Source organism: Pelodiscus sinensis, chromosome 14 (genome assembly GCF_052426305.1).
Source record: "Pelodiscus sinensis isolate ZL-2025 chromosome 14, ASM5242630v1, whole genome shotgun sequence".
Classification (NCBI taxonomy): Eukaryota; Metazoa; Chordata; order Testudines; family Trionychidae; genus Pelodiscus; species Pelodiscus sinensis.
The window spans coordinates 31,286,997-31,300,464 of NC_143065.1; the positions used below are offsets into that span (position 1 = coordinate 31,286,997).

At 47.8% G+C, this 13,468-nt stretch overlaps 1 protein-coding gene across 3 annotated transcripts in view; it reads left to right on the forward strand.

Moving 5' to 3' along the window:
- NTRK3 (neurotrophic receptor tyrosine kinase 3) overlaps window positions 1-13,468 on the forward strand; it is a 390,761-nt gene that overhangs the window by 141,160 nt on the left and 236,133 nt on the right. For all 3 annotated transcript variants that reach the window (XM_075897044.2, XM_075897046.2, XM_075897048.2), the window contains exons 8-9: window positions 2,255-2,551; window positions 13,378-13,401. In XM_075897044.2, the coding sequence (XP_075753159.1) occupies window positions 2,255-2,551; window positions 13,378-13,401 (321 nt within the window). The remainder of the gene's footprint in view (window positions 1-2,254; window positions 2,552-13,377; window positions 13,402-13,468) is intronic.

The following is a 13,468-nucleotide window of genomic DNA, read 5'->3' on the forward strand; positions in this document are numbered from 1 at the left end:
ACAGAGGCTGTGCCAGCATCCCACAGACCAGGCTCCCCTCCCCCGGTGCTGCTGCCTCTGATGGGGGTGGGGAGGACAGGCGGCTCCCCCCAAGCACTGGCTCCTGCCTACTCCCCCTCCCCCACTGCTTCTGTGGGAGGCAGCAGGTGTGGGGCAGGTGGCTCTGCGAAGCCAGCACACAAGGAGAGCCAGCTTAAAAGCCGGTTCCCCCATGTGTATCTTTCCTTATGCTGATAGAGAGGCAGCAGCATGGGAGGAGGGGGAGAAGCGACTCACATGAGCTGATATGTGTAGGGAGCTGGCTTGAAAACAGCTTAAAAACGAGCTTCCCACCTGTACCAGCTCCCAGTCTCCCTTCCCCCATATAAAGACAGCAAGAGGCAGGGATGAGTGTAGTTGATAAGATTAACCAATAAGCTAGTGGCTTATCAGTTAATTGTGTATTCGACTACACATTGACATTCCTAGTTAAGAGGCCTTTTAGGAGTGGGTACCATGCATATGTATTAAATGGAGGTGAACTCTCAGCTTTACCCTGCTACACTTTCTCTAATTGTAGCATTCCTGGAGGATACTCAATGAATCGGGGCTTCCCCAGGGAAGTTCAAGGAATTGAAGCCCCAAAGGACGTGCAGCCATTCTGAAGCCTGGAGGGATATTTGCTTGAATGGCTGAGAATTCCTAAACTACTGAATGTGACCAGAGAGCCCCAACTGGCACCTTTTAGACATGTGTATAATTAACAATGTACTAGGAAAGCCTGCTTAACATGAGCAGGCTGTTCCACTGACATTGGGTGGGGAGGGAGTACAACACTATGTATGTCAGGTGGACAGTTACAAACTTAATTTTGGCTGGTCTGCAGGGTCCAAATCCAAGATCTGATCTCAGAGCCTTTTCCCCAGACGTATGGAGCTGGCAGCGCTCAGGCTGTGTCCAGACTCCATGCCTCCGTCGACGGAGGCATGTAGATTAGCCAGCTCGGAAGAGGGAAATGAAGCCGCGATTAAAATAATCGCGGCTTCATTTAAATTTAAATGGCTGCCCCGATCTGCCGATCAGCTGTTTGTCGGCAGATCGGGAGAGTCTGGACGCGATGCCCCGACAAAGAAGCCTTTCTTCATCGACACAGGTAAGCCTCGTGAAACCAGGCTTACCTGTGTCGATGAAGAAAGGCTTCTTTGTCGGGGCATCGCGTCCAGACTCTCCCGATCTGCCGACAAACAGCTGATCGGCAGATCGGGGCAGCCATTTAAATTTGAATGAAGCCGCGATTATTTTAATCGCGGCTTCATTTCCCTCTTCCGAGCTGGCTAATCTACATGCCTCCGTCGACGGAGGCATGGAGTCTGGACACAGCCTCACTGTGCAGCTTTTGTAGCGGCTGGAGTGGCTCAGAGGTGCCCCTTGACGTTGGTGCTCTGCATGACCCCATTCCGTCCTCCACCCCAGAGAAAAGGCAGCTGTGAGCAGGGCTATTTAGGAATTAAATGGGGTGGGGGGAGAGGAAAGTAGCTGGAAAGTCAGGGATTCCAGAAGACAACTCCAGTGCTGTAGGGAAAGCCATTTTTAATTTCTTTGATGTATCTATTATTCCAGGCAGGGTAGAGCCTGGTTATTTGTTCCTTTACTGGGGATTTTGGCTGTGGAGACAGAAAGTCCCTCTGTCCTGAATAGCTTGTTACACGCCGCTAGAATGAATGAGAACAACCCTCAGATACATGTTGGGAAGCGCTTTGCCTCAGTGCGAGTGCTATGAAATGCTGTGAGAGCAGCTCCTGTCTGAGACAAGCTTAGCTGATTCTTAAATAACAGCAGGTTGTCTCCTGCCACCCAAACCAGGCTTGGTTCCTTTGGGCCAGGCTCCATTCCAGTTCCCTGAGTAAGGCTGCTGCTCAGGGGCGGCCCGTCCAAATAGGCGGTCGCCTAGGGCGCCAAGTTAAATGGGGCACCAAATGGTGGCACAATATCATTGAGGGGTTTGGAGGTGGGGGCGCCGATTGCATGGTTTGCCTAGGGCGCCAGTTGCTGGCAGCTAGTCTAGGGCCACCCCGGCTGCTGCTTACAGACTGCACGGATCCTAGTTCATATGGCAGTTCAGCCGTGGGAGGGGTAGTTCTGCTAGCTGTTTGAGTGCACGCTGGTGGCTGGCTGCCTACAGGGAAATGAAGTATTCATCATCGCCTGGAATAAGAGAGTTTGCTTGGGTTGTGTGGTGAGTCCCACAAGTTTGCACTGTGTTTCTCTCGGCCAGATCCCCCACGCATCCTGAGCCTGGAGGAGCCAGAGCTGCGCCTGGAGCACTGCATTGAGTTTGTGGTGCATGGGAACCCAGCACCCAGCCTCCACTGGCTGCATAACGGCCAGGTCCTTAGGGAGACAGAGATCATCCGCATGGAGTTCTACCAGCAGGGCGAAGTGTCTGAGGGTTGTCTGCTCTTCAACAAGCCTACTCACTACAACAACGGCAACTACACCCTCGTGGCCACCAACCCGCTGGGTACCGCCAACCAGACCATCAAAGGGCATTTCCTCGAGACGCCCTTTCCAGGTGAGAGAGTCAGCCCTTGTGTTTCTCTAGGGCCTTGCATCTTGGAGCACTTAGCAGACTGCTATAGAAGCCATGCACAAGGTTCGTTGCACCTACCGTTAAAAATACAGCCCCCTCTTGTGCACAATGTCGTGACTTTTTAGCAGCATGGAGCAACATTGCACATGAATCTAGACATGGGTGTGAAAAAGGGTTGTGTATCCTGGTGAAACCTCAGTGGGATTTTAGGGAGGCAGGAGGTCATTATCCAGACTGGCCTTGAAATAGGAGCTAACATACCTCTTGGTGCAAAGAGGTGGCCATGACATTTTTAGTGGCGTTGAGTGGTCGTGGTCTTTTTATCAAGTCTGTCTTGAAAGATGGTAGCTAGAACAACATTCCATACTGGGGCACTTGGGTCCGATCAACCATGCACAGATCACACATGACCCTACTAGCTTAGAGGAATGCCCAAACAGTATAATACAATGGCAGGAAACCCGCCCAAAGAGAAAAAAGGGTTACATTTTGACTGAAAAGAAAATGACGGGATTTTGACTTTCATTCTGCAATGTTTCTGGTGGTCTTTGCTCCATGACTTGTCTGTCAGAGATGGGTTAGGTCATGCAGTGTATCTTGTGTTATCTCTGATGCCCCTTAACGAGGCCTCTCACTCATTTGGCACCGAACAGTCTTTTTGGCATACTACGGAGGTAGTGGTGGTATGTGGAGGAAAACCCTTTCAAAGGACTCGGTGAGCTCATTTTACTTCTATCAAGTGGCTATGATGTCGGTGGAATGCTACCTATTTTATTTGAAAAAAAAATCTTTCCATTTTGGTGCAACTGCACTCCCTCCGTCCCCCCGCCCCACAAACCCCTCCTAGGTCCTTTGCATCAACTGTTTGTTAGGCATTCTCAGGAGATGGCTTGAAATTCCTCACTGTGTCACAAGATGATGTGTGTGGTGAATATGTAGAAGGAAAAATGAAGCAGGGGAAGCTCTAGGATTAGGGGTGAAATCGAGAGGGTTGTCATGGCTGGGCTGCCTAGAAAGGGTGGGAAGGTTCTTGCACTGCCTTCTGCTTTTGCCGCACCAGATCAGGCATCATAGAGTTAGCAGAATGGCATGTGCTGTGGGTAGGAGAAATGCCACGAGAAAATGGCAGCTCCATGTTGGCTCCTGCAGCCCCTAGAAAACTGAGCCAAATAGAGCACTTGCTATCCACAGAGCAATACCGACAGCATTTTTCATTTATTATTTATATCAGACCGTCTATGGGCACAGAGCTTTCCTGAAGATCAAATACAGCAACTGGAAACCAAAATCCCTGCTTTGAAGAAGTGACCAATCTAAAGACAAGAACAGAAACAGAAGGCAGTGGGGAAATTATATTCAAGCTTCAAGGATGATAATCTGTCTAGCTCCTTAATCTATGTAGGCTTTCTGTCATCTGGGAGGAAGGGCACAGAGGTTGGAGTAGGGAAATAGGGGTTGTGTTCTCGCCTTTGTCGCTTCCCATTTCTGTGATTCAGATTCGCTGTCTGTAGAATGTAAATAATAACACTGTTTCTGATGCATCTGCAATATGCTTGGTGGGTGCTAGGCATTTTCCAAAGGTAACCGGAAGCAGGTCTGCTGCTCCAAATTGCTGATGCTAAAAATTCATTCACTCTGGCCACAGTGTTGAAAAAATAAGCTAATGTTTGTAAATTTTTTGAAATCCTTATATAGAAAGTGCTGGAAAAGGATGGATGGATAGATAGATAGATAGATAGATAGATAGATAGATAGATAGATAGATAGATAGATAGATAGATAGATAGATAGATAGATAGATATAAAAACTAAAGGTTCTCCACTTTTTTCACCTGCCACTACATCCATATTTTTCCTTTCACGATCCCGTGTCATTGTGGCAGTTCCCCCTCCAATGATGTAATCAGTGCCTGATTTATTTTTCTTGAAGTTCACTGACCCACACATTGCTAAAATTGATATTATCATTCAGTGCATCTGAAATGCATAGTCTTGCATTAAAAAGTTGGTTCCTCTAGAACAGTGTTTTTCAACCTTTTTTTATAAAATACCCCTTTAAAAAAATTATAAGTACCCCCTTTTTATATATATCAAAACATAAGTACCCCCAGTACCTACAGTTTTCAGACACACAATTTTTTTTCTACCATTGCAACACATTTGTTTAAACAACTTAATTGTAGCCAGGCGGGTGATGACATTTTTGGGTGTAAAAAGTACAAAAATAAGAAAGCGCTGTAAAACTTAAAACAAAAATTCAGTTTTCTCCAAATTTCAGTTGTGTTGATGTACCCCCCAGACTTCTCTCAAGTATCCCTAAGGGTACTCGTATGACTGGTTGAGAAACACTGCTCTAGGAGATGTCAGGAGCTGCATATTCAATAAACCTCATTACTGCCTCTAGTTCTCTGGGGAGGTTTTTGCTGCAGGAGCAGAATTTTTTAAAATGAAAGTTTAGTCTCATAGAGTCATACACTTTAAGGCCAGAAGGGACCATTGTGATCATCTAGGCCAGGGGTGGGCAAGATATGGCCCGTGGTCCATGGCCTGTCCTTACAGCATGGAGCAGCGCTGCTCAAAGTGTTTGGCTACTTCCTGTGGCACTCTGTGCCTTTCTTCTCATGCTGCCCTTTCCCCAGCAAAATCTCTCAGCTTCTATTGGCCATAAACCAGCCAATGGGAGCTGAGAGATTTTGCTGGGGGAGGGAACAGTGCAGCACAATTTCTCAGCTCCTGTTAGTCAGTTCCTGGCAAATAGAAGTTGAGAGATTTTGCTGGGGGCAGGGGTAAAACGTGAAGCCTCCCCTCACAGTGCTTAGAGCTACATGGAACAGCCAGATGCTTTGAGAGGTCAGGGGCTGCTGACAGGCAGGGAAGCCTGCCTGAGGATGCTGCTGGCTGGGAGCTGCTTAGTTGTGTGCTTCTCAACCAGAACCTTCCCACACCCAACTCCCTCCCAGATTCAGTACCCCTTCCTTCACCCCTCCCCCAGGCCAGAATCCTCTCCTGAACCCATACCCCCTCCCGGAACCTGCACCTCAATTGCCCGCCCTATGTCACCACCCAAACCCACTGCACCCTCCTCCCCTTTGCCTCAGGTCACAGCTCCCTCACAGTCCCTGCACTCACTCCTGCATCCCTCTCCCAGACCAGAATCCTCTCCTGCACCTATACATGCTCCTGGATCCTGCACCCCGTTCCCCGCCCCAGGTATCAACCCCCTCCTTCATCCAAACTCCCTCTCAGACCCCATACCCTCTTCTGCACCCTATTCCCATACCCCAAGTTCCTTCTGTACCCAACCTCCATCCCAGAACCTGCAGCCCCTCTGTAGAAAAGTGCAGTCCACCACTCACCGAAATCTTGGGGTGGCCTCTGTCACCGGTTCCAGCTCGGGGGGCTGGCGTCGGGCTCCCGGGGGCAGGGTTGTACTCCCCCCCCCAGAAGTCCCTTTCTACCCCGAGTCCGAGCCCACTGGCTCTTGTCCTCCCGCGTCCCACGGGGTAAGTCCTCCAGGTGGCCGTGCCTTGCCTCTGGCTTGCCGTTCACCCCGATCTCAGCGGCCACTGGCTCCGGCCTCCATTCCGGCCATGGCTCGTCCGTCCCTGCCGGCCTCTTGCCCGTTCCTGGCCTACAGCCCCGCTCGGGTCGTCTCGTGGCCTCGGTGCCGCCAGCTCCTGCAGGGGGAAGGGGAACTGCCGGCCGGCTGACCGACCGCCCCGGCCCGTGCTCCCGGTCTCCTGCTCCCCCGTTCTGGCCTCCGTAGGCCACTTTTTAAACTCCCCACCCAGCAGAGATTGCCGGCTTCCGCCCAGCCGGCCTCACTCCCCCGGCTCCGGGGTCCTCCTACCCGCCGGGTTGCCTGCCGCCCTTCGCCACCTCTGCGCCGCGGCGGACGGCGTTTCCCAACCCCAGTCGCGGGAGGGGGTTGCCCGGCTCTTGTCCCCCCCCTCCCGGGGGGCTGGCTGCCCTTCCCTGTGCCAGAGTCGAGTGCGGGGTCGGATTCCCCGTCACACCCCTCATAAAAAATTATTGCCCAGCCCTGATCTAGTCTGACCTCCTGCACATTGCAGGCTGCAGAATATTACCCACCCACTCCTGTATTAGGCTCATAACCTCTGGCTGGATTACTGAAATCCTCAAATCTTGATTTAAAGACTTCAAATTATAAAGAATCCACCATTTACTTTGTTTCAAACCAGCAAGGAGCCCATGCCCAAAGTTGCAAAGACAATCAAAAGAATTCCTAAGGTCTCTGCCAATCTGACCTGATAGAAAAATCCATCCTAACCCTAAATATGTCAGGGTATTTCTACACTACAAAGTTAATTCGAACTAACGGACGTTAGTTCGAATTAACTTTCATAGGTACTACACTAGCACTCCGCTAGTTCGAACTTAATTCAAACTAGCGGAGCGCTTAGTTCGAACTAGGTAAACCTCATACTACGAGGACTAAGCCTAGTTCGAACTTACTAGTTCGAATTAAGGGATGTGTAGCCCCTTAATTCGAACTAGTGGGAGGTTAGCCCTCCCCAGCTTTCCCTGGTGGCCACTCTGACCCTGACCCTAACCCTAACCCTAACCCAGGCTCCATGCTGTGCTTCCTCTTTGAAATGCCCAAGAACCCCCACTGGGGACTCTTGTACATTTCAAAGCTGGCATGCCGCCCAGAGCCATGGGTCAGCTAGGGTATCCCCAAGCTGCACAGGAGGGTAGTGAAGCACTGGAATAGGTTACCTAGGGAAGTAGAGGAGTCTCCATTGCTAGAGGTGTTTAAGTCTTGGCTTGACAAAGCCCTGGCCGGGTTGATTTAATTGGGATTGGTCCTGCCTTGGGCAGGTGGCTGGACTTGATGGCCTTCTAAGGTCTCTTCCAGCTCTATGGTTCTATGAAATGCTGCACGGAGCCCGGGATCAGCTGGGGAATCCCCAGCTGACCCTGGGCTCCACATAGCACTTCCGCTTTGAAATGCTGTGGCAGCGTTTCAAAGGAGCAGCACTGCATGAAACCCGGGATCAGCTGTGTGGCGCTATCCCTTTGAAACAGTGCCTGGGACTCCGGGCTCTGTGAGGCACTGCTGGTTTGAAGTACCCCCTCTTTTGGCCCCCTCTTGCTGCCTTTATCTGATAGAGGCAGCAAGGGAGGGAAGCGACTAGTCGACTATCCTGTGGACTATCTGATAAGCATTTGCTTATCAGGTAGTCGACTAGTCAACTAGTCCTTGACTTCCCTAGCCTGGGCTACCACGGACAGAGGCTGCTCCATCACAGCAGCCCCTGTCCGCGGAGGGTTTGAGCTCCCCGCAGACAGGGGTGGCTGGCTCCCCTTGCAGACTGGCTCCCGCCTACCACCCTGCCTTGCTGCTTCTGATACAGAGGCTGCAGCAGGGAGCAGGGCAGTACGGGGCTCCCTGGAAGTGTGTTTGGAGTGCACTGGCTTCCAGCCTTGCCCCCGAGGGCTATCAAATAGCTGTGTAACTGATACAATTTCATGTGGTTACATGACTATTCAGTTACACGATCTCTAACATCCCTAGCAGACACTTGGGAAAAGAATTCTCAGTCATGACTCAGAGTGCTCCCCCTCTATTATCCCATCTCTGGCAATTGGAGACACTTGCTAATAGTTGTGAAGAGACCCATATGCCATTGTGGACAGTCTCACTGCAACGCCCCTCCATAAAGCTATTAAGCTCAGTCTTAAAACAAGTTAGGTTTTTTGCCCTCTTCCCCCTTCCCTTGGAAGTCTGTTCCAGAACCTTGCTCCTCTGATGGTTAGAAACTTTTATGTCATTTAAGGCTAAACTTATGTATGGTTAGTTTATATTCATCTGTTGTTTTGCCAGCATCGTCCCTTAACTTAAATAACTCCTCTCCCTCTGTGGTGTTTTTCTCTCTGATATATTTACAGACAGCAATCATTATCTCCCCTATTTTCCATTTTGTTGGGCTAAACAAGCCAAACGCCTGAAGTCTTATCTCTTAAGGTAGGGTCTCCACTGCTTTGATCATGCTGGTAGCCCTTCTCTGCATCTGTTCCAGTTTAAATTATTTTTTCTTGAACATGGGAGACCAGACTTGCACACAGTGTTCCAGATGAAGTCTCTCCAGTGCTTTGTATAATGCTAATAACATTTTCCTATCTGGAAATACCATGCCTGATGCATCCTAAGATTGCAGTTAGTCTTTTCATGGCTGGAGTCAGTGGTGGCTCGTGGTCATCCTCTAATTGATCAGTGCACCCAGGTCTTTCTCCTCCTCTGTCACTTTCAACTGGTACATTTCCACCAAAATTACATCAACACTTCTTCTCAGTCCTGAAGGACACTTTGCAGTATTCAATTTCATCCCATTTCTATCCAGCATTCAAAGTCATCTAAATCTTCTTGTACGATGATCTGGTCGTCCCCCATATTGGCAATATCTCCCTACTTCGGGTCAGATTTTATTGGTACACTCCCACTTTTTGCGTCATTTTCATTAACGAAAATGTTAAATAAGTTTGGTCCCAAGACTGACCCCTGAGAAACTTAACTAGGAACCTCCCTCTGGCCTGACAACATGACCCTCTGTCATCTCCTTTTTAACCAGTTTCTGATCCACCTTCTGATTCTCATACTAATCTCTATCCATTTAACTAATAATTTGGAACTGTATCAAATGCTTTACTGAAATCCAGGTAGATTAGATCTACTGCATGTCCTTTGTCTAGACAATTGGTTATCTTCCCAAAGAGATTAGATTGGTCTGGGATGATCTACCTTTTGTAAAGCCAATGTTGTGTTTTATCCCAATTACTGTTGACCTCTATGTCCTTAACTACTCTCTCTTTCATAATTTGTTCTAAGACCTTGCATACAGTTGAGGTCAAACTAATGGGCGTGTAGTTTCCCAGATAGATTTCTTTTCATTTTTTAAATACGGGTGCTATATTTGCAATTCTCCAGTCATAAGGTATGACCCTCGAGTTGACAGATTCATTAAAAATCCTTGCAATTTCATGGACCAGTTCCTGTAATATGAGATTATGTGGGGCCTCCCCCAGTTTGGTCCCATTTTTAAGTTCATCCATGTTTGAGTTTGGCTTCCATCTCAGATGTGGTAATTTCTGCTTCCATATCCTAGTTCCATTCGTCACCCTGACACTACCCTCAAGCGCCTCATTATCCTTATTAAAAACGGAGGCAAACGAGTTGTTTAGATGTTGAGCCATACCTTTGTTATCTTTAATCTGCATTCCACCGTCAGTGCTTAGCGCTTGTTTTCCTTGTTTTCTTTCTTTTTTAAAAATGTGGATAAAGAACCTTTTACTGCTGGTTTTCATTTCCTTTTTAAGTTCCAACTTTGCTTGGCTTGTGGCAGGTCTCACTTTTCCCCTACACTTTCTGATGTTCACGAGGTAACTTTCCTTGTTGTCCATCACTTCTGCCATTCCTTGTAGGCTTTCTCTTAATAACTTGATTGAAATGTATGTTCATCCAGTTTGGTGTTCTACCCTTCCCTACATTTTTTCCCCCTTGCTCAAAGTAATTCCAAGCTTCTTCCACATTCCGATCCTTGAGTTCTTTAGTTTCCCTAACTTATTCTCTTAACTTTTTCAAGTGTTCCCTTTTGAAATCAAGGACCCTAGCTTCAGACCTATTTTTGTTTACATTTCCATTTAGTTTAAAGTGAATTAATTCATGATCACTCAAATCAAGGTTGTCCTCTACAACCAGGAGTCCTCCGAGGTCCTTGCTACTTACCAATGCTAAATGTAAGATAGCAGTGGTCACTTCTAGGTTCTATGACTGTTTGGTGAAGAAATCTGTCACCTCTCCCATCCAGGAATATCTGGGTCCTACCATTTATGCATGTGTCCTCCAATATATATCTGAGAAATGAAAGTCTTTCATAATCACACTAGTCCCAGTAGCTTTTATTTCATTAAACATATTAGCAGTGTCTCTCCATATCCAAATCAGATCCCAGGTGTCCATAGCAGACACAAGCACAGTCCTGGTGGAACCTTTGTTACCTTTCTTCTCCAAATAGATTTTGACTGAAACAGATTCAGTTTTATCCATTCCATCACTTCTAATTTCTTTACAATCTACGCTATCATTACTGTACAGTGCCACAACGCCATTATTTATTTATTTATTTATTTCCTGAAGAGCACATATCCTTCTATGCCTGTATTGCATTCCTGGCTATTATTTCACTATGTTTCTGTTCAGCTTAAAATATCTACTTTCACTTCCTGAAGCTGTAGTTCTAGTTCCTCCATTTTGTTACCCAGGTTCCTTGCATCGGTGTACAGACAGACACCTTATTTGTTTCTGTCTGGCATTGGTTGGTTTTCTCGCTGGATTAGGTACAGTCATTTTACTGCCAGCGTACCTGACTGTTACTGTCAGTGGTCTGGCATTGTCTTCCTTCTTCTTGTTCATTTTCCTGCTTTCTTGTTAATTTCTTCATTGCTCTTTTAATTAAGTTTCCTCCCTTTCAGTATTAGAATCAGATTACAAGAGCTGCCAACCTCCATCCCACGACTCAATAGCTGAACATCCCAAGCTCTCCTTATAGCACCATTGTCTGAGCCATCTGTTGATCATCATAATCTTGTTTTGATCATGGTGTTCTACTAGATCATGAATCTACCATCAGAATTCTCTGGTCCTGCATGCATTTGCAAATCACAAGGTTTTCCCTTCATTCGCCTCTCTCCTTCCCTCCATCACCTGCTCAAATCCCCTTTGAAATTCCACCACAATTTCTAGCTGCCGCTCCAAGCTTTGGATCGTTTCTTTGATCAGATGTGTCAAATCACACTTCATACAAATGAAGCACCTTTCAGGTACCTTCTCCAGGATAATGCACATCCCCCTGCTTCCACATCCAGTCATCTTCATAATCTTTTCCATTCTTTGGGTCACTACTACAGCTGCCTCTGCAGCTGTCATAGTCTTCCCTCCTAAGCTCCTGTGAAAGAACCCAGAACGCCCCAGGCGGAAAACTCCTCTGTTTTTGGCTCTGTTTGCTGACTCCTGCGTTGCTGTCTCTGGAAAATTTCCAGCCCCCCTCAAATAAAAAAGTGTAGTGGCTTGCCTGGGAGTCAAGAACTACTGATCTAATCCATCACAGCCCAATAACTGAATCCCTGTGAACCAAACTTCAGTTCATTGGGGGCTGTACATATGACCCTGGGACTATATTTACTTCCCTTCCAAGCCTCTGCCATGGTTTTATAGCATTATCCCAGGCATCCTTTGCTGGCAGAGCTGTGTAAAATCCTGTTAGTATCAGGGTCAATTTCTTATGTTGGCGTGTACATTGAAAGCTGATGATGTTCTTGTGCTATGTAAACTGATTGTCACTGAGAGCTTTATAGACGTTGTCACCTGGGACCCTGGCAAGTAGTTTTCTTTGGAAGGAGCTTCAGTGAACACCCTGAGCTGGTCAAGTTGCTGAGGTGGATGACTGACAGGGCCAGCTTTTCAGGGTGGTGCAAATGTAGTGCAGCATCTTTTTCCCCACCAGCCACACACCTCTGTCCTCCTGAGCCCATTTGCTTCCAGCCCTCACTTCACCACAGCGCTGCCACTGCAGCTTGCTCCTAACTTGTGTTGCCCATCCTCCAGGCACTGGAGACATGAGGTTTCCATTTATACTTTATGAATGCACTCGAATCCCAACCTGCAGTGCCCCTCCATTTCAGGTCAAGCTCCCTCACAACTGTTCCACGGCACCCCAAATCCTGGCCTACCACACACTGAGGTTATTTTGACCCATGACTGCCAATGGGCCAACAATTGGGAAGTTTTGTTCTCTTGCCCTTCCTTCCCAGAATCCCGCCCAGCTCTGCCATGTGGCTCCAAAGAGAAATCTCATAAAAGTAGCTATGTCAGTTATGGGCAACCAGTGGCCCTTGGGCCACACATGGCCCATCGGGGTTCAATGTGTGGCCCACAAGTCATTTTGTTTATCATTGCTCATGCACAGCATTGACAGATTCCACTGGTTTCTGTCCAGTTAGTTCTTTTCCTACCAGTATTACTAAAGTGACATGCACATAAAGCGAGGGCATGTGCAATGAATTGCCTGCAGATTGCACGCAACATTGATTGAGAGCCATGGGCTCCCTCTGCATCCAGTTGAAGCACTGCTACAGTTTAGTTGACACACCCCACACATTCTAGGTACGCAAGTGCAATTAGAAAACCACCTCATCCCGAGAAACTGTCTTGGTTACGACAACTTTGCAGCACATTGGTATGAAGGAGGTCTACTCTTGCGGCCCATCACTGAGTATAGTCTTCCTAGGAGGGTTTTCCCTCTTCTCCCTTTGCAGTCAGTGAGCTGGCACTAGCTAGGGGCTAGATTGTTCTGAGGCCAGGCTACACCAAAGGGGAAGTCCAAATCAAGATATGCAACTCTAGCTACGTTAATGATGTAGCTGGAGTGGATGCATCTTAATTCAAGTTTTCCTGATGTCCCCACAGTGGGAGCCCAATGGGAGCAAATGCTTCCATTGTCTTCCCTTACTCCTCACAGGAGGAGGAGTACTGGCCACCGATGTGGGCACCCTTTGAGTTCGATTTAGCAGGTTTTTACTAGACCTCCTAAATCAAGCTTCAGAAGATTGATCGCGGCACTGTCGATCTTCCACTTAGTGAAGGTGTGGCCTGAGAGATATGCCCTTGAACCTCCCTGGGCTGGTTGGGATGATGAGGGAGTGTGGCTGAGAAGTATTTGGATGGGAGGGGCTGCCATCCCTTTATCATGCTGTTAATTGTGTTGCTTCTCTCTTTGTCCTTTTCACAGGGGGTACAGATAACTTTGTGTCAAGTAAGTGCCTTCTGGCTTTTTGCTTTGTTACTTTTTTCACTCCTGAATCCAAGTACCTTGCAGATGG